The sequence below is a fragment of the Thermobia domestica genome, chromosome 15, assembly GCF_964235325.1.
Source record: "Thermobia domestica chromosome 15, izTheDome1.hap1.1, whole genome shotgun sequence".
NCBI classification, from domain to species: Eukaryota; Metazoa; Arthropoda; class Insecta; order Zygentoma; family Lepismatidae; genus Thermobia; species Thermobia domestica.
The window spans coordinates 173,203,512-173,224,976 of NC_137468.1; the positions used below are offsets into that span (position 1 = coordinate 173,203,512).

The 21,465-nt window shown below is 38.4% G+C and overlaps 1 protein-coding gene across 4 annotated transcripts in view; it reads right to left on the reverse strand.

Moving 5' to 3' along the window:
* LOC145671370 (DNA ligase 3-like) overlaps positions 1-21,465 on the reverse strand; it is a 965,078-nt gene that overhangs the window by 406,436 nt on the left and 537,177 nt on the right. For all 4 annotated transcript variants that reach the window (XM_081740441.1, XM_081740438.1, XM_081740439.1 and 1 more), the window contains exon 3: positions 8,393-8,635. In XM_081740441.1, coding sequence (XP_081596567.1) covers positions 8,393-8,635 — 243 coding nt within the window. The remainder of the gene's footprint in view (positions 1-8,392; positions 8,636-21,465) is intronic.

Consider the following 21,465-nt stretch of genomic DNA (forward strand, 5'->3'; position numbering starts at 1 on the left):
GTCTGAGTATCTATCTGCGAGAAAAAAAAAATATCGACACTGGCAAGGTTCTCATTTCTTGTGTGAACAATGGTGTAAAAGTCAGCCACTTGAATTTTACCAAAATGCATTGAAGGCATGGAAAGAGAAAATGAAATGAAATCTTTAAGGTTTTACGTCCCAGGCTTATGCCGGCTAGACTAAAAGAGACGGTGATGATGAGAATGAATGAAAATGGTGGAATGAAAAAAGTGTGAGGAAACAGGAGAACCGCGAGAAAAACCCACGCACACGGTGTTTTGTCCACTACAAAGCTCACTTGGTGCTAGCTGGATCGAACCAAGGACACCATACACCAGAAATGAATGCCCTACCATTGAGTTACCGTGGTCCAAGGCATGGAAAGAACGTTGGACGAGATGCGTCACAGCAGACGGAGGCTACATTCAGTGACATGGTCTTCCAGCCAAAGGATGAAATTTTGGATGAATATACTTTGAACATTACATTCCAACAAATAATAATATTACGCATAACCATTGGTGCAAAAGTTAGTGAACGGCCTTTGTACTTAAACTTCTAATTGCAATTAATCGAAAACTTATTTCAGCTTTTTCAAAACATCCAAAAGGAACAATTTCTAGCATTACGTTTTTCGATTGTTTATTCAGAAAATGTTAAATAAGAATATTTGTTTAAGTTGGATGCGTGAAATTCGATATATAAATAAATAATTAAAAATGAGTAAACATGTGTTTCAGCGCTTTTGACAGTTCCGCTTCTAAAACGAATTCAAATTCCCGGTTTAATATTCATTTAAACCTTATTCTTCCCGTGTGAGGAATGGACACTTCTAATTACTAGCATCGATTATAGGGGCCGCGGTGGCTCAGTGGTAGAGCGTTCACCTCTGGTGGTTGGGGTACCGGGTTCGATCCCAGCCCCCGCCAAGTGAACTTTGTGGTGGACAAACACCGTGTGCGTGGGTTTTCTCGGGGTTCTCCCACTTTCTTCATTCCACCATTTCATTCATCACTCATCATCACCGTCTCCTTTAGCCTAACCGGCATAACCGTGGGACGTAAAACTTAAGATTTCATTTCATTTCATTTTTTTAGCATCGATTATCCGTTTCGCTGGGTTAAAATAAAAATTTTAAATACACAACTCCTTACCTCATGTGTTTGGTACCCCTGAAATATGCTATTTTTGTTTTTAGTAGCATGGATTTAAACGGCATCGAAAATATCACTGTTCATCTCAGCGACCCCGAAAACCATGGATTCGACATTAATATTTTTTTATTTTCGATCATTTTTATATTCCCCATCCTCTTCTAAATTTCACCGTCAAAATGATATAATAAAAACCATCCCACGCCCGAACCTCATCTATGTTGAAAATGTGATCGAAATCTGTCGGCTGTTTTAAGAGTTATGAAGTTTTAATATTTTTTTTTATATCTCCCTTCTCCCGTAATCATAAGTTCTATTGTCAAAATGAATAGATAAAAACATTTCCAGGTCAGAACCCTATCTACATTAAAATTTTGATCGAGATCGATCAGGTGATTCAAGAAATTAAGAGTCACAAACATAGTCACTTTCAATTTTATAACATATATATAAATATTCACTTGCTTTAATAAACATGTTTAAATAAAACACCTAACAGTCGAACTCCAGTTGAGGTAACTAGAAAATCGAATACGGAAACCAAGCCCCCCATTTATTCCCCTGTGCGTATACTCCTGACTAGGATATTCCGATATGGGTTACAAGCCGATTAGCCGATTGTTACTCCGATAATTTAATATTTTCCCTTAAATATGTAAAATTCACATCGACTGTATACTCCAAAATGAATCGCTATGTCGATTATACTGATAATCGAAATACAAATTCCCATAGATTACGACCGAGCATTTTCTTCAGTCTTCCGAATTTTCGAAATGGATGTATTAGACCTACATACGAAGAGAGTTTTGAAAGAGATCGCTAATATACAGACTAAGCTACATAAGTTCCAATCCGTCTTTGTTTCTACATTTCCTTTGTTAATGCGTTTGGTTGAGTGAGTCAACATAGCAACGATTTTCTATATGTTCCGCTGGCAAGGGAAGCTACATAGTCAGCCATTTGTACTTTCCACACTGGAAGAGGCCAGGTTTAATTTCCACCACGTTGAGCTTTATGAATATATTAAAACAGAGCACGGTGGGTTTTCAAGCTAAACGTAAACAGGCATATTAACAAATACAGTAGAATTTCGAAATGTTTTTGTTCCCTCAGCGAGAACACTTTTTTTTTTTTTTAATAATTATTTCGTAAAAGAAATACTATTTCTACAATACAGATTAAACCTTTAAACAATAAAATAACGAAAGAAATAGAAAAATATGTGGTACTTCAACCTTCGATACAACAGTTTCCATTCTGGTTCTTTCTAGCTGACCAGACTTGGGTCCAAAACATCTTAATTAACATGTATTTTACAGAAGTGGAACTAATAACTTGCAAACAGCGTCAACAAGTGTTTTTGGTAGTATTTCAACCCAACCTGCATGCACTCACTGAGGTTTGTAGAACCTCAAGTGCGAATCAATTTTACTAGAGTTAGAACAAGACTTAACGGAAATTCAATTACGAGACACCTTCCAAAAGTTTTATTCACCCCAGTGGCGTATACAGAATTTCATCAAGGGATAGGATAAATTCAAGCACTCTGTCTTATATTGTTTCTGGACACAAGTGTATACATAATTTAGTAAATTTTTATCTTTCCATATCTTGCTGAAGAGGAGTTTTTAACACTCCATTTGTGTACGCCAGTAAGTAATAATTTCTGTATATGCTAAATCTTGAAATAAATGCTGTGATACTGCCAGCGATTGTCTGCTTACATATCCTTTAAACACTCATTGACGCGAGTGCTGCGTCGAGCCTTTAAACCTCAATAGTCATCATAATAATAATAATCATCATCATAGGTATTCTGCCCTTACTGGCAGGTCACTTGCAGCAGCTGAGAAGCTTCCATGCTCCACGGTCCTTCACCAACCTCTTCGTCTTCACGTATGATCTTTCTGTTTTTATATCATCCATTAATTGTAGTCTCCTTCGCCCTCTGCCTCTTTCCCGCCACCTCTATGACGTCCTTCATGATACAATTTATTCTTAGGTAATGTCCCAACCAGTTTCTCTTCCTCTTCTTAACATCTGAAAGTGTTCTTTTCTCCCCCACCATTTCTAACACCCACTCATTTGTTTTCCGCTCAACCTAACTAATTCTTTCCATTCTTCTCCACACCCACATTTCGAATGCTTCCAGTCGTTTTTCATCACTTTTACATAATGTCCACGTTTCCGCCCCATACAGTACAACACTCCACACGAAGCATTTTATGAATCTTTTTCTCAACTCTTTATTCAAGGTCCCACAAAACAGACTTTTCTTCCTACTAAAGGCTTCTTTCGCCATTTCACGTTCGCACTTCATATTATTACTAAGAATACTACCCAGATATCGAAAACTATTCACTTTTTCTATTTTCTCCCCTCCCACTTTTATATTTGACACAGACCCCTTCGTTCCAATCACCATGGCTTTTGTCTTTCTAACATTTATTTTCATCCCATATTCTTCAAAGCTCATCCTCAGGTTTTCTAACATTTTATTGATTTTTTTTTTTTTTTTTTTAAGATTCTGCAACAAGCGCTATATCGTCTGCAAATCTTATGCGTCTAATCATTCTACCTCCTACCGAAATGCCATCATCATCATGTAAACTCTTTTTCACTATCACTTCTAGATAGACATTAAATAGTGTTGGCGAGAGGCAGCATCCTTGTCGAACTCCCCTTCCAATTGCACTCTCTTCCGTCAGTTCTTCCCCTTTCTTAACACTTACTTGTTGGTTCATGTATAAGTTTCTTATGAGTCTTCGCCCTCAATAGCTGGGGCCCTAATAAGCTAGGAAGATAATTTTGGTACCAATATATTCCTGAAAGATAAAGCTTTCCGCCGATATTCATTTTATGTATGTGTGGGGGTTCCACGGCGGAGAGAGAGGGTAACGTTCGCGTTTTTTTAAATCAGGTTTTTGGGGGCCTTTTACCCCTTAGAGGGTACACTCTTAAAAATTGGTATGTGAAGCAATGAAGTAATTCACTACATAGTAAAACCCTGTATGCGTACTTGTTGCATATATGGGGGGAGGGGAGAGGAGACGAAGTTGGTTAATTTTTTGATTCAGTTTTTTTTACGTAAATTATTTTTTCTTCTTCTTCTACGAATAGGGCAGGAATTGCACAAATGTTACGTCGTTGGAATCTGTGTTTCATATGCTTTCCAAAGATAATTAGGACTCTGTGATAATTAGGAGAGTCACCAGGAACCCCAACATGAGAGTATATGATTTCGTTTAAATCCTTGGCGGGCGTTATCTTAAGCGTTACAGTTGGGTTTATTTGAAAGTAAGCACTAATTACAGAAATTTCACCATTTGTCATCTTCCGATAGTAAGACATATTCCAGTTACACAATTTTATTCTTAATTTCAGAATGTTCCGTAAAATCACCGAAGTGCTCCGGCATTGGCAATTACGCTGACAATCACACATACGTTGGTGAGGACTCGTTTCACAAATCAAACCATTTTTTCTTCAAAACAATCAATGGCAAACAAGTAGTTTGGGTTTTGAATTGAAATTTTAAAGTGTGGTGGGAACCAGTGAAAAGTTGGCTCCACCCAAACTTAATTTTCTACATTCTCTTTATGTTTTCCGAAATAAACGAGATTTCCTTCAAAACAACCAATAACAAACGAAAAAACAAATGATCTGCTTCGATTTCGAATCGAAATTTGAATGTGCTTGAACCGGTATGAAACTGTCTCCCACCCAAACTTTATTCTCTAAACATATTTGTATGGTTTTCGAAACTAAGGATGCGCACGAGATGAGTCCAGACAATATTTTTCTGACAAAATTCAAGTCATGACACGGCTCTTCCAAATGAAAAATATACATTTTTCGAGTCGAGACATCACTTTTCAGCACATTTTCGAGACGAAACAGCCACAAATCTTGTCTCGTGGCATCCCTATTCGAAACAAACTATTTTGTTTCTTCTAATCAATCAGTAACAGACGAAAAACAAATGATTCGTTTCGTTCTTTGAATTGAAATTTGAAAATAAGGAAAACAATGTGAAGCTGACTCAACCTAAACTTTATTTTCTACTCCTCTCTCTATTTTTCGAAGCATTTTGAATAGAAATTCTAAAAGAAGAGAATTTGTGACTGAAATTTAGCCCCCAACTTTGTTTTCTAAATGTTCTTTATGTACGTTTTTTAGAACTATTTTTTCTTCAAACAATCAATAACAAACGGTTCGTTTCAATTTTGAATAGAAATTTCAAAGTGGGGGAGAGGACATCTTCACACAGGTGAAAAAAGTACAAAATATTATTTCGCTTGTGGTTCTCACAGCTTAAAGACACTCCTGAATCGCTCTTCCATTTCACTTCACATGGGTTAAAATCTAGGGTATTATATGATTTAATTCAAGGTGAAGAATAATTGTATCGTTGTAATTTAGTTATGCATAGGATTATAGTTTAGTTTCGACAAGGCAACATTGCTGTAACTAACGAATGTTGACAGTATTGTGACCAGTGCTTGTCGATTTCCTTAAGAAAATTTCCCTCGAAGGACACAAAAATTTCCCTTTTCTTAATAAATTTTCCGTAGTTTGTTGAGTATCCACATTCTTATGACAGAAGTCATGTGAAAATATTAATTTAGCTATTTTTAAGGAATGTCAACCACATGTGTTTCGTATATTTCCTTTTTGATTCTAATTTTTTACTTTCCCTTAACAATGGGTGCAAATTATGCTACTTTGAACACACATCATTGCTACTGCACATTAGTTTATTTCTGAAGAACAAAGAAAAGTTTATGCATAGCTAGGCCTACTGGCCAATCAGTCAGCGCAAGAATTTATCTGGAATTTCATTTTTTTAAAATAAAAAAAATCCCTTTTCCCCTTTTTGCTAAATTTACCTGTGAAATTTCCTTAGATTGTGACTTGTCTGCTGTATGTGAGAAATAGCTCGCGATGTCACTCGCAATGGCATGCAAGTTTCAGTTTCGATGGATGCTGTAGAGACAAATTCTATAGTTTTCAGATTTTAAAGAATGGAACTTAAGTAACTAAATTTTTATTTTGAATGTTACATATACAGAGGGTAATTTAAAATGTCACTCAACCCACGGAGGTGACAGAAAATATATTAAAAGTGTGCACCATTTATTGATTCACGAATGTGAATACTTCTAATTGTGTTCATGAAAACGCTCTGAAGCACTCACATGAAACTCTGTCCACATTCCGTTTGTTGGTCTGACGTTCTTTCAAACTATGCGGTTGGGTTGTGTAAACTGCTGATTTTATCCCCAAAGTCTGGTGGATTGAGGTCGGAAGTATGAACTGGATATACAGTAATGGCTTCGAAATAACATGGCCTGCCTGCTTAACACCGATTTCAAACACTCCATGCTCACATTTGTAGTACGGGAGGTTTCACTGTCCTGTTGAAACCATATCCTTTCCTTTTCCTTATTAGAGTAGCAAAACATTACTTGACCAGCTCAGGACAAAGGCGCCGACTTTCCAAAATTTATGTGGGTGCATATAAATGGTGGAACCTGTTATATGTTTTCAGTGCAGTTTCGATATTTTTTGATTGATTTCTTTTAGTTAAAATCTTTTATGAACATTGTCATGAAGGGCTGTAAAATACACCGGTACTATAAGAATAAGTCATATTGTAGTGTGTCACTTGTAGGGAAACATCGAAGCAAGCCGAAGATATGCGATTTTATTCACGATATAGTTCCAATTTTTATTTTTTTATTTTTTTTAAATTTCTTATTGTGGGGACTGCCTTTGACTAGGTCAGAGACATGCAAGGAAGGGTGTGTGTGTATTGCTTGGTTGCCTTTGAACAAACACATTTAAAACAAACAATTGTTTTAGAGGTTAGAAATTTTAATTTGCATCTCATTGTTTTAATTATTTTTTTTTATGATGGCAAATGAGAAATACAGTATTCATTTTAATGTGTTTCTATCAAACTAAAAAATCTTGGTGCTGGAGCCCCGAAGTACCCGGCTCAGGATAATGTTCGCTGTGGAAACAGAGAATGAAAATTATCTTTCCAGACACGGCACGCGATACGCTGATCTTTTAAGCGTGAAGAAAAGACTCATGCAGTATATGCAGAATGCCAGTAGAATATAAAAGCGAATTTTATGAATTCACGAACCCGTTGATGTTAAAGCAAGCCGCCTCAGACCAATACCAGTAATTTAACTCCTCCCCATAAACAACAGACAATACTTAACACAGTTAGGGAATCACCCGTACATAACTATTGTATTTACTAATCGCACTTCTAGATAAGTCTGTCTTAATTCAAAGCAGGTTTTAAATTATCAAATTTTAATGTGTGATAATTTAATTTGTATGTAAGAAAGGAATTCAACAATAATTAACACTATATATACTAAAATAAAGTTACAATTCCCAAAACAGGAAAGATAATCTACAGGGTGGCCACCAAGTCCCGTTACCTAAGCGCTAATGCAAGTTTTGGAGGAGCACGAAGAGACACGTTGATTTCGGCATGATGGGGCACTTGCCCATTATGCTCTCGCTAAACATGAATATCTTATGGAAGTCTTTCCTGGGCGTTGGATTGGTCGCGGTAGTCAGGATCTGCCCGCACCACTTGCCTGGCCACCACGAAGCCCAGACCTCACAACCTGTCATAATGCGCTATGGCGGTTCATAAAAGGCATCGTTGCACAAAAATCGTTAAGATACTACTATCGATCTGACAGAAGATGTGAAACAAACTTTCACTGAAGATTCACCTGCAGTGCTCCGCAAAATGTCGCCCAGAACCTGGCGGTGAATTATCTTTTGTCATGACAATGACAGTGGACAGGTTTATCCCTTGGATCTTAATGTTTCCTATCTCAATAAAACTTCTTGAATGTGTTGTTGTTCATGTCATTCAGTTCTTTCCGTGTAGTTACTTACGTATGTTTAGTTGTTTATCTTACTTATTTTCAGGAGTAACGGGACTTTGTGGTCACCCTGTAGTATCTTTAAACAGTTTATTTGGGCTTACCTGTAAAACTGACCTTTTAGAGTTACGACGCTCTTATTCTGTGAGTGTGTAATGCTTTATGGAATATGACCTGTTCACTAACATAATTCTTTTTACGCATAATTTATCACTTAGAAATTTGAAACGATTAATCAGTAATAGCGGAGACGAATTTTACCAATGAAACTTTATACGTCTTATGCAATTCATACTGTTATACCTAGGCACTTACCACCACCAGAGCCTTCAGTGAAAAATTTCTTCACAATAGCAGTCTTTCCAGTGTAAGTACTCTCCTCAGCGATCTCTGCACAAAGTCTCCGAAACTCACGAAACGAATTGTCTTTGTGATTTGGGTCTACGGATGACGAATCTCCACTTCCAGAAGGACGAGAACTGGATGGACCAGAAGAATCATCCGATTTCTTACTGGGTGGCTCCGGTTTTGGTTTTGGTGTTAAATCGAGGTTGGCTCCTGAAAAGCAAGAATAACAATAACTAAAGTGAAGAGTACTCCTTTGTTTTAATACTATGAATATAAAGATATTTAGCAAAATAATGAAAATACTTGAAGAAAACGCAATTTATAGTAAGTCTCGAGTATCGGCTCGCGACTATCCGGCCTAGTTTTCTTGAGGAAAGCAAGGCGTTGCATTGCCAACATAGCCAAGGCATTGCAAACGGGCGTCTGCTACGATTCTCCTACGTATCGTGTGCAAAATACAAGTTGTGACACGAAAAGAGCAGTGTTCTGTTCCAGTGTTGCCACTTTGGGGGAAAAGTCGCTAGATCTAGAGGATTCGACTTCCAGAATAGCAACAAAACATATCATTTTCGATTAGCGACTTTTCTGCTGATTTTTAAATGATGATTGGCGACTTACTTACAAATCTAGCGATTTTGTGATGTGAACAAATCAAGTACTATTAGTTTAAAACAATTTTTATATTTTTGTTTTCCTCGTACTTAATTGAATTAGTCCAAGCGTCAAGGAATTTGGGTAATGTACAACCCATATAGCGTGTAATATCTCTAGAATCCCGCTTTGTTTTCTGATAGGCTACGTCTTATGTATCATCTAACGGAAAACAATTTTAACCTTCCATATCATTTAGCTAGCAGAGCTTCCATTGAAAGGCAGAAATAATACAGTTTACTTCTAAAAGCTCGAGTAAACAGTAAAGGGGTGTAAGTCTTTTTCTCTGTAGAGGTTTAAACTTCATGTGTTTTTTCCTAGAGAGCTTTCGTGAACGCGGAATTGAACTTCCGGGTTCTATAGGGCATGGAGTTGATCTTGAGTTTATAACACGAGGCTATATAACACGTGGACCTACTACCATGGAATACGAACCACGTAAACTCCCGCCAGGAATCGAAGCCATGTCTCCCGCGCCAAAGGTGGATACGCTAACCGCTTTGCATGGAGTTTATATATATATTTCGCGAATTTTTAGCGACTTTTCATCCCAAATTGAAGTCATTTCACCTCCCACTTAGCGACTTTTCGTGTCAACGTTTGGCAACACTGTTCTGCTCCTTGTCCATTGTTTAGTCAGTGTGTATAGGACCTCAATACAATATGCTTCCGCTGTTCCTGATTATAACTGTATAGCACTGTATACGTAAATTGCTTTTGGGATATGCTTAATGTTAATAAAGAAATGAGTTCAGAAAACTCCAGCCAATCCGGCTTTTTTGTTATCCGGTCTGCCCTTCCGTCACATTAGACCGGATACTCGGGAGTCTACTGTACTTATTAAAAGCGCGTGGGACCATAGTCTAAGAAACAGCGCTAATTCATAATGAAATGGAGACATGTAAGTTATAAATAGTTTCCTGGGAAATATTGTAAACATTTTACGTACTATGCAACCAGTGATCGAATTGCTACGACATGAATTGATTTCGAATATCAGTGGTAAAATAGGATGTCAAAAATCATACCATGTGTGTAAAATAAAATGGCTCTACTATACTGAGTTGTAGCACATGTTTATCCATATCAGCATGCCGGTAGTAATTTACCTACCTATTAAAATGCTACAATAGCAACAATAGCGCCTGAGATCCAGCCTATAACCTTTGAATTCAAACCATTATTTACGGTTATTTGTGATTTCATGTTTAACACAAACAAATAATTTTAAACCATGTGTACTTTAAATGTTATTTAAGAAGACCTTTTTCATATAAAGTTTATTTTTTAATTATTGTTCAAAGCCTTTGTATTTTAATAAACCTTTTCCAAAATCAATACAAATTAATTGTGATGCCATCTTTGGAGTTCTTTTAAATTATACGTTGGAGGGCGTTTATATGTTTGTGGTTAATCTTTCGACAATGAGACCTCGGAAACTACAGGCTCTAGAAAGATGGCGTTTTCCTTTATCGATTGCAAATTTTGTGTAGATTCTTCATTTCTAATTGAATATTTAAAAAAACATGGCCATTATTTCTTACATTTTTAAGGGTAAACTGGAAGTGTTGAAATTAAAAAAGAAGAAAACGAAAACATCATATCCTACACATTATACATTCCAATACAACATAATTGTACACAAGGGTTGCATACCTCTCAGGCGTTTGTTTCATGGCCAAATGATAATGAAAAACGAAGGATAACCATTTCTCCACTCTAACAGTAAGTTGAATCTTTATTGTTTGAAGTGTTTTGCCAATGAACACCATGTATCACTGACATTATAATTAATTGTGTATGTAATGTATTTGCTTATTACATACTGCATGAAAGAAGAAAGAAAACACTGATCATACATGAATTAAAAATTCCAACCGGAAGTAGGCTCAAATCTTACAAACGGTGCGAGATACAGAAAAAGTAATCTTTAAAAAACTGTCTTCTTTACGGTATCTCTTTCTGATTTTTATCAAGACATCTTTCATTTGTGTCCGTAAAGGGACATATACAGATGTGAGCAATAACAAGGAGATTCATGCTCATATGTGAATGATGCGCTGTGTAGAGAGCGCAGGTTCAGCTAGTCTATACATTAAAATGCTAGGTTTTACATGTCTGTCCCCAATCCTTTCGACAATGAGATGTCGAAAACCACACGTGGTGGAAATGTGCCATTTTCGCTGGTCGATTCCAAATTTGTGTTGGTTGTCCAGTTCTCATTAAAATGTTCAAAAACCGTGTCGATATTGTTCTATTCAACATTTTAGGGGCCGTTTTGAGCCCATAAAATTAACATTGTTGCTGACCGAAACTACGGTCTTAGGCAACCAGTACAGAAGTTACGTTTGGCGGGTGAAGGACATTGCAGGCGCTTTGCTTAAATTGAATGGCAAAACCTATTGCATGCTGGCAACTTCAAAGGCCTCAAGGGACGCAATGAGGCGTACTCGGACGGATATGGATTCATTAGAAAAAAATATTTCTACTTGACATCTGTTACTTCAACAAATTTGCTACAAACTCACTCCAACATCTATACATAGCAATTCACTTCCTTTTTAAGTCTCCTATCCTTTACTTGTGTGAGTAAGGAGACATTGTTCAGTACGAAGGACATTCATGGCCATAACAGAAAGATGGCTCTGAGTAGAGAGCGCAGCTTCAGCTAGTCTATATATTAAAATGCTAGTTTTATACGTTTGTCTCCAAACAAGAGTTTATAAGTTTGTCTCCAATCCTTTCGACAATGAGATCTCGAAAACCACAAGTTCTAGAAACGTGCCGTTTTCACTAGTCGATTCCAAAATTTGTGTAGATTGTCCAGTTCTAATGGAATATTTAAACAAAAACACGGACATTACGTTTTCAGGGGTACACTGTAAGTGTTGAATTGTTTTTAAAATCACATCCTACTAGTTATACATTCCAACACCACATGGTTCTATACAGGGACTGTATATCTCTCAGGCATTTGTTTCATGGCCAAATAATGAAAACCGAAGTATAACCATTTCTCCAGTCTAACAAGGGAACCTTCCGAAAATGATAGTTGCAGTGAAAGATGTGATCTATGCCAATTGAAAGAGCTGTATCAGAGATGAGCTTTCCCAAAATATTAGCTGCCCATAGCAATAGGTTCAAGAAATATAAGGAGCGGAAGTTCGGGAAACAGCAAGGTTCGACAAGGGGGGAAAGTGCAAATTCCGCAAAAAAAAAGGGGGCACGGAAAAATACAATGCTGACAAGTGATGTATAGAAAAAGACTTGTCACAATAAGAAACAAATGAAAGCCTCCAGTGGGGTTAACAGTGTTGCCAACTGCAATCAAAAGTACATGTTTTGCAAACAACACTATATGAAGTATGTGCAATATTCAGTGTCAAAATGTCATGTAGAACGTAAGATACGACGTGTATAATAAGTGGTACAATCTAACAAAAGAAATAAAAAAAAAAACAGAAGTATGAAAAATACGCAAAAGACGGAGTTGGCCATAATGCGCCACATTTGATAACGAGCTGTACATATTAGAATGAACAAGGCAAGAAAGCACCAACTATGCAGGAAACCGACGCACCTAGAGTCGAAAAGAAAAACGAGTTCGAAAGTTGGCAACACTGGTCAGGAAAATCCAGACAATTCTAATATAGTCAGGCCACTCGCTTCACAAAAAGAAAATTCCGGAAACAGCCATCACTCGAAATGCATCAATGCTGGAGTGGTTGAGGCAATGTCAAGTCGGGGAACATGAAATGGTTGGGTTGAGCCAACAACCGATAATAAAAGTAGTGAATATTATGTCATGGTTGGGTCGTGTGTGGGAATATACAGGGTGTCCCAACAAACTTTGTGACCTGAAAGATTTGCGAAACGAACAAAAATGTGACGGATCCAGTTGTGCAGGAATGTACCAATGTCAGGGGGTGATAAAAGTCTGTAAGAAGCAAGTGCCCACAGGATCCCCATCATAGGTCCCCAGGAGCCAACTTCAAACTTTCAAATGGCAAAAGGGACTGAGTGGTACCTCTCTCGATACATCATGGAATGTGCAACAACACACATAGGAAACATTTGCTATATGAAGCAAGTTTTTCAAAATGGCCGCCACAAATATGTGTTGTGTCTTAACATGGCATCGAACATTGTGATCTCAAATTGCTGCGAAGCGAAAAGAGATGTTAATCCAATTGCACAGGAATGTACTCATGTCAAAGGCCAAGAAAAGTTTGTAAGAAGCAAGTACCCCACGGTCCCCATCATAAGGCTCGAGGAGTCACATCAAACTTTCAAATAGCAACAGGGTCCGTGTGGTACCTCTTTCGATAGATCGTGGATTGTGCAACAACACCTATAGGAAACGTTTGCTATATGAAGCATGGTTTTCAAAATGGTTGTGTCTTAACATGACATCGAACATTGTGATCTCAAATTGCTGCGAAGCGAAAAGAGATGTTAATCCAATTGCACAGGAATGTACTCATGTCAAGGGCCAAGAAAAGTTTGTAAGAAGCAAGTCCCCCAGGGTCCCCATCATAAGACTCGAGGAGTCAACATCAAACTTTCAAATGGCAACAGGGTCCGAGTGGTACCTCTTTCGATAGATCGTGGATTGTGCAACAACACCTATAGGAAACGTTTGCTATATGAAGCATGGTTTTCAAAATGGTTGTGTCTTAACATGACATCGAACATTGTGATCTCAAATTGCTGCGAAGCGAAAAGATATGTTAATCCAATTGCACAGGAATGTACTCATGTCAAGGGCCAAGAAAAGTTTGTAAGAAGCAAGTCCCCCAGGGTCCCCATCATAAGGCTCGAGGAGTCAACATCAAACTTTCAAATGGCAACAGGGTCCGAGTGGTACCTCTTTCGATAGATCGTGGATTGTGCAACAACACCTATAGGAAACGTTTGCTATATGAAGCATGGTTTTCAAAATGGTTGTGTCTTAACATGACATCGAACATTGTGATCTCAAATTGCTGCGAAGCGAAAAGATATGTTAATCCAATTGCACAGGAATGTACTCATGTCAAGGGCCAAGAAAAGTTTGTAAGAAGCAAGTACCCCAGGGTCCCCATCATAAGACTCGAGGAGTCAACATCAAACTTTCAAATGGCAACAGGGTCCGAGTGGTACCTCTTTCGATAGATCGTGGATTGTGCAACAACACCTATAGGAAACGTTTGCTATATGAAGCATGGTTTTCAAAATGGTTGTGTCTTAACATGACATCGAACATTGTGATCTCAAATTGCTGCGAAGCGAAAAGAGATGTTAATCCAATTGCACAGGAATGTACTCATGTCAAGGGCCAAGAAAAGTTTGTAAGAAGCAAGTCCCCCAGGGTCCCCATCATAAGGCTCGAGGAGTCAACATCAAACTTTCAAATGGCAACAGGGTCCGAGTGGTACCTCTTTCGATAGATCGTGGATTGTGCAACAACACCTATAGGAAACGTTTGCTATATGAAGCATGGTTTTCAAAATGGTTGTGTCTTAACATGACATCGAACATTGTGATCTCAAATTGCTGCGAAGCGAAAAGAGATGTTAATCCAATTGCACAGGAATGTACTCATGTCAAGGGCCAAGAAAAGTTTGTAAGAAGCAAGTCCCCCAGGGTCCCCATCATAAGACTCGAGGAGTCAACATCAAACTTTCAAATGGCAACAGGGTCCGAGTGGTACCTCTTTCGATAGATCGTGGATTGTGCAACAACACCTATAGGAAACGTTTGCTATATGAAGCATGGTTTTCAAAATGGTTGTGTCTTAACATGACATCGAACATTCTGATCTCAAATTGCTGCGAAGCGAAAAGAGATGTTAATCCAATTGCACAGGAATGTACTCATGTCAAGGGCCAAGAAAAGTTTGTAAGAAGCAAGTCCCCCAGGGTTCCCATCATAAGACTCGAGGAGTCAACATCAAACTTTCAAATGGCAACAGGGTCCGAGTGGTACCTCTTTCGATAGATCGTGGATTGTGCAACAACACCTATAAGAAACGTTTGCTATATGAAGCATGGTTTTCAAAATGGTTGTGTCTTAACATGACATCGAACATTGTGATCTCAAATTGCTGCGAAGCGAAAAGAGATGTTAATCCAACTGCACAGGAATGTACTCATGTCAAGGGCCAAGAAAGGTTTGTAAGAAGCAAGTCCCCCAGGGTCCCCATCATAAGGCTCGAGAAGTCAACATCAAACTTTCAAATGGCAACAGGGTCCGAGTGGTACGTACCTCTTTCGATAGATCGTGGATTGTGCAACAACACCTATAGGAAACGTTTGCTATACGAAGCATGGTTTTCAAAATGGTTGTGTTTTAACATGACATCGAACATTGTGATCTCAAATTGCTGCGAAGCGAAAAGAGATGTTAATCCAATTGCACAGGAATGTACTCATGTCGAGGGCCAAGAAAGCTCTGTAAGAAGCAAGTCCCTCAGGCAACCCATCATACGGCTTGAGTGGTCATCCGCAACATTTCAAATGGGAACAGGGGGCGGATGTTATTTCTTTGGATAGATGCAACACCGCCTATAAGAAAAATTTCCTATATGAAGGATGGGTTTCCAAATGACCGCCAAAAATGCACGTTGTTCTTGCCACCGAGCAGATATTTTTGTCGGCCATTTTGACTTTTTGTTAAGCGTGTTTTATGCCAACGTGTTTTGGCCAAGTTTGGCAGAAAGAAACCTAACTGATGTTGTACTACTTGTTGATTCTTGGACAGCGAACAAAGACACCAACTTGCTCTACGAGCATGTACCATTCGGAGTGAATTTCAAAGTTGAGCTGATCCCTCCTGGTTGTACGGGTCTGATACAGCCACTTGATGTTTATTTTTTTTTTAGAATACAAGAACAAGGAGCGCTACGTTACAGAGCTTGTGTTTTCAGATACTCCCTTTAACATTTGGTCCTGCGAGAATTTTCTGAAACTTCAAGCCTTAACCCTTTACCAGTTTACGGCATGTTTATTCAAGCCTTCGATTATGTAGGTGTGGATATGTGATAGAAAGACCACCAAAGATTCCGACACCTCTAGAGTATTGTTTCAAGACATTCACAGGCGACCATTGTACCATGTGTGACGGATTGGCAGTATTCCGCTGTGCTCACTGCAAATGTATCTTCTGTTTGGACCATTGTCTCATCGAACAATTGCACGTACAATGTTGACGAGCATGCACAAATGATGCGAAGGCTAATGCCTGTTGCCGGAATTTTCTTTTTGTGAAGCGAGTGGCCTAACTATATTAGAGTTGTCTGGATTTTTATGACCAGTGTTGCCAACTTTCGAACTCGTTTTTCTTTTCGATTCTAGGTACGTCGGTTTCCTGCATAGTTAGTGCTTTCTTGTTTTGTTCATTCTATTATGTACAGCTCGTTATCAAATGTGGCGCATTATGGCCAACTCCGTCTTTTGCGTATTTTTCATACTTCTGTTTTTTTTATTTCTTTTGTTAGATTGTACCACTTATTATACACGTCGTATCTTACGTTCTACATGACATTTTGACACTGAATATTGCACATACTTCATATAGTGCTCTTTGCAAAACATATACTTTTGATTGCAATTGGCAACACTGTTAACCCCACTCGTGGCTTTCATCTGTTCCCTATTGTGGCAAGTCTCTTTTCATACATCACTTATCAGCATTGTATTTTGCCGTGCTCCCCTTTTTTTGCGGAATTTGCACTTTTTTCCCTTGTCGAACCTTGCTGTTTCCCAAACCTCTACCCCTTATATTTCTTGAACCTATTGCTATGGGCAGCTAATTTTTTGGGAATGCTCATCTCTGTTACAGCTCTTTCAATTGGTATAGGTCACATCTTTCACTGCAATTATCATTTTCGGAAGGTTCCCTTGTAAGATGAATCTTTATTGTTTGAAGCGTTTTGCCCAATGAACACCATATATTACCGACATTAGAACTAATTGTGTAGTTTATTTGCTTATTACATATTACATGCAAGAAAAAAACACTAATCATACATGAATTAGAATCTCAAACTGGAAGTACGCTCAAATCTTGCAAACAGTGCGAGATATTGAAAAAATAATCGAAAAATCTCTTCTTTATAGCACCCCTTGCCGATTTTTATCAAGATGTCTTTCACTTGTGTCTGTAAAGAGACACGTGCAAATGTGAGGAATGAGAAGGAGATTTATGCTAATACGTGAATGATGCGCTGTGTAGAGAGCGCAGGTTCAACTAGTCTATATATTAAAATACTAGCTTTATATGTTTGTGGTCGAGGAAAGTTTATATGTTTGTACCCAATCCTTTGGACAGCGAGTTCTTGGGAACCATAGACTCTAGGAAGATGCCATTATCACTTATCTATTGCAAATTTTCTGTAGATTGTTCAGTTCTAATTGAATATTTAAAAAAAAATGACCATTATTTCCTTATTACATTTTTTTAGGTGTACACTGCGAGTGCTTAAATTTTAAAAAAGTAAAACATCATATCCTATGAGTTATTCTTTTCAAGACCACATATTTGTATACTGGGATGCGCATCAGTCGAGGCACACTGTAAAATTCGAGACGAGTCGAGACAAACGTATTTCTCGACTCGAAAATTCGCGTCAAGTCGAGACTGCTCGTAAAAATCTGGACTCGTCTCGAATGTCTTGAATATCTTTCTATAATTTTTAATATTGTTTTGAAGAAAGTGTTCACTCAAAAACAGCTCTAAAACAAATTCCAGCATGTATTACTTTAAAAAAGTACAGAACGCTTAAACTTAATAGTTATCTTTCTAGATCAAGATTTAATTTTGAGCTCAATTCAGTTAAAAATAATAATTAATGTAATGATATTTGATTGTACTTCAAATATAATAGTAACATTTTATTACCTAGTTTGAATAAAACTATTATCCGTGGTTTATATCTAGTTTCTATAAAACTATTGCGATAAAGTGAACTTCATAAATTCTCTGACCCCTTCATGACGACCATGTTTCCTAGTGTCATTTTTCGACAAGATAATGCACTATATCACAAGGCCAGGAGTGTGACAGAGTGGTTCGAGGAACACAGGGACAAGTTCCAAGTGGTGTGCTGATCCCCCAACTCACCGGATCTGAACTCAATCGAATACATCTGGGATGTGATTGAACGTCATGTCAGAGTGAATCGCCCCCTCCCGAAATTTACTTGAATTAGGAGACTTGTGTGTGCACATATGGTGCCAACTCTCTCCAGTGATCTACTAAAGATCATTGCGTCCATGCCAAAACGCGTCACCGTTGTTATCCGTGCCAAAGATGGACATATTGACAATTAGGTAGGTAGTCATAATGTTATGGCAGATATGTGCGTATATTTTAACTCATATTTTGTCAGAAACTGTCGACTCGAGACGAGTCGAGACAGATTTAAATCTCGACTCAACTCGACTCGCGCGCATTCTTATTAGTTTACAGGGGTTGTATATCTCTCCGGCGTTTGTGTTATGGCCAAATGATATTGAAAAACGAAAAGATAAGCATTTCTTCAGTCCAAGATGAATCTTCATTGTTTGGAGTGTTTTGCCTATTGAACACAATACCGCATATCACTGACATAATTAATTGTGTGTACTTTCTTATTACATACTGCATACAAGAAGAAAGAAAACACTGATCATACATGAATTAGAAACTCCAACCGGAAGTAGGATCAAATTTTGCAAACGGTGCTGCGAGATATTGAAAAAAAATTGAAAAAAACTCCATAATCCTTTACGGTCCTCTTCCCCGATTTTGATCAAGATGTTTTTCACTTATATCTGTAAAGGGACATGTACAGTTGTTGTGGGAAATGACAAGGGGATTCATGCCCATATGTGAATGATGCGCTGTGTAAAGAGCGCAGGTTAAGCTAGCTTTATTCTCAAATACTTTCAGCCTGCGTTCTTCCTTCAGAGTAAACGATTATGTTTCAAAACCATTCAGCACAACAGGCATGATTATCGTTCTATATATATAAAGTTAAGTTTCAAATTCCTCGACAGAATTCGTGAAGGCACAAGATTTTGATCTGAATAATAACACGAATTCTCTGCTTTCAATCGACATTTGATTTCTTTGCGAAAATCTTTGGTATGTTATTATCGATCCTAGATATTTGAAAGTACCCACTTTCTCGAAAGCATTATTTGATATTTTGATATTCATAATTTGCAGTATTATGATCCAGAAAAACTTCCATGTATTGGTTTTCTTTGCATTTACTTGTAAACCCATATCCCTTCTAGCGTTTAATAAAACCTTTCCATTTCTATCTATTGTTCTTTTACCATTCCCTATCAGATTTACATTATCATCATACGTCATAACCTGATGAAGACCATTCAGCTCTATAGGGATTCGCACGAGACGAGTCGAGACAGGATTTTCCTGACAAAATTCGAGTCGAGACACGGTTCTTCCTATATATATATATATATATATATATATATATATATATATATATATATATATATATATATATATTATCGAGTCGAGATATCACTTTTACAGCACTTTTTCGAGACGAGACAGCCACAAATCTTATCTCGTGCGCATCGCTACAGCCCTATGCCCTGGTTGCTATCTTTGATTTTCCTTACAGCGTACTCCAGAACAAAGTTGAATGATAATGACGACAACGCATCTCGTTGTTTTAAGCCATTCTCGAAGTGAAAGGTGGCTAAGCGGTTAGCAAATGCGCCTTTGGTGTGGGAGACCCGGGTTCGATTCCAGGTGGGAGCTCATGCTGTTTGGATTCGACGTTAATCAATAGGTCCCGTCTCATATGGCCTCGCTGCTGAAAGAGGCGTTAAACTCAAAGTCAACTCAACTCAACTCGAAGTGAAACCTCGTGTATAAGTATTTTCCTACTTGGATCTCTCTTTTTTTTTGAGGAGGGTTCTTCCAGACATGTTTCTGGGGAGGCACTGTTCCCCCGCAGGAGACCAAAATAAAATGCCTATAATATAATAATACTAAAGACAATAGTACCAGCAGTACCTCCCGGAATACTAGGTGTGCCCCGGAACATTGTTTCTCAAAGAAACACTGCAACCGAGTCGTATGTTAATATTACTACTGACAGTAGTGCGTTATGTGAGTGTAATGACTAAAGATCTGCAGCTGAGGTAAAATTACATAAATGCAATGTTTTAAAGTTTCTACAATAAATCATGAAAAAATGCTATTTATCGTAACCAGTCTCTATATTTTCCATTTTATAGCTACTCCGTAAGTTTACCTTTCTATAAAGGTAACCAAGAAAGTTCTTAGTTTTTTGCAGAGGTCTGTGTTCCATTGGCCATCACGCCATGACTTGAATGCGATTGGAGATAAGGTGAAGGTCAGTTGGTGTGGGTATATCCAACATACTAACTGGTTGTGCCAGTTCAGTTACACCGTGAATTTGCGTAATGACGGAGTGAACATGGGACCTCCACAGAGCGTCATAAGGGTGTGTATGCTGTACGAGTTCAAACTGCAGTCAAAGATATGCCAGACCTTTGGTGAGGGTGTCGTGACTACGCGGATAGTGCAGCGCGGTTTAACAAGTTTAAGGACGGTGACAAAATATTCGAAGACCTATCACGTGCCGGAAGACCAACACATGTCCAAAATGAAGATCTGCAGGCAGCAATTGAGGTGAACAGTGACCAAACATATGAGGAACTGAGACTACAATTCAGTGAGATTGGAGAAACTATTCGGCAGCACCTCCATCAACTTGGGAAGCACTACAAGTTGGGTCAATGGATCCCACATCATTTGCCTCCGGCCCAGAAGACAACGCGAGCAGATAACTGTGTTTCTTTCCTGTCTCGTCTGAGGAAGGAGCCATTTCTGGACAGGGTGTTGATATGTGATGAGAACTAGGTCCTACGCGAAGCTCCACGGCGCCGTTATCATTGGTTAGCATCCCATGAACAACCAGCCAAACAGCCGAAACCAGTACTGCACCAGAAGAAGGTCCTCCTGTGTGTTTGGTGAACTCCTCGCGGTATCGTGCATCGGGAACTGCTACAAGCTGGTCAGAGCAACTTTGTACTGGTAGCAGTTGAGCCGTGTTCAAAAAAACTCAAAACTCTGGAGCCAGCACTTCTGAATCGCAAAGGGGTCTTCTTGTTATAGGACAACGCTACACAACGCTAACTCCTACGTGGCTAGGATAACCCGGGGCACTAATCTGCTCCTTGGATGGGAAACACTATTGCATCCGTCATACTCCCCGGACATTGCACCGTCCGCTTCTCACCTGTTCCATTCCTTGGACAATCACCTTAGAGAACACCAGTTCTCCTAGTAGAGGAGGAAAATGCACTTGATATCTTCGCTTCGCTGGTATAGTTGTGACATGAGTTTAACGTCCCTCTTAG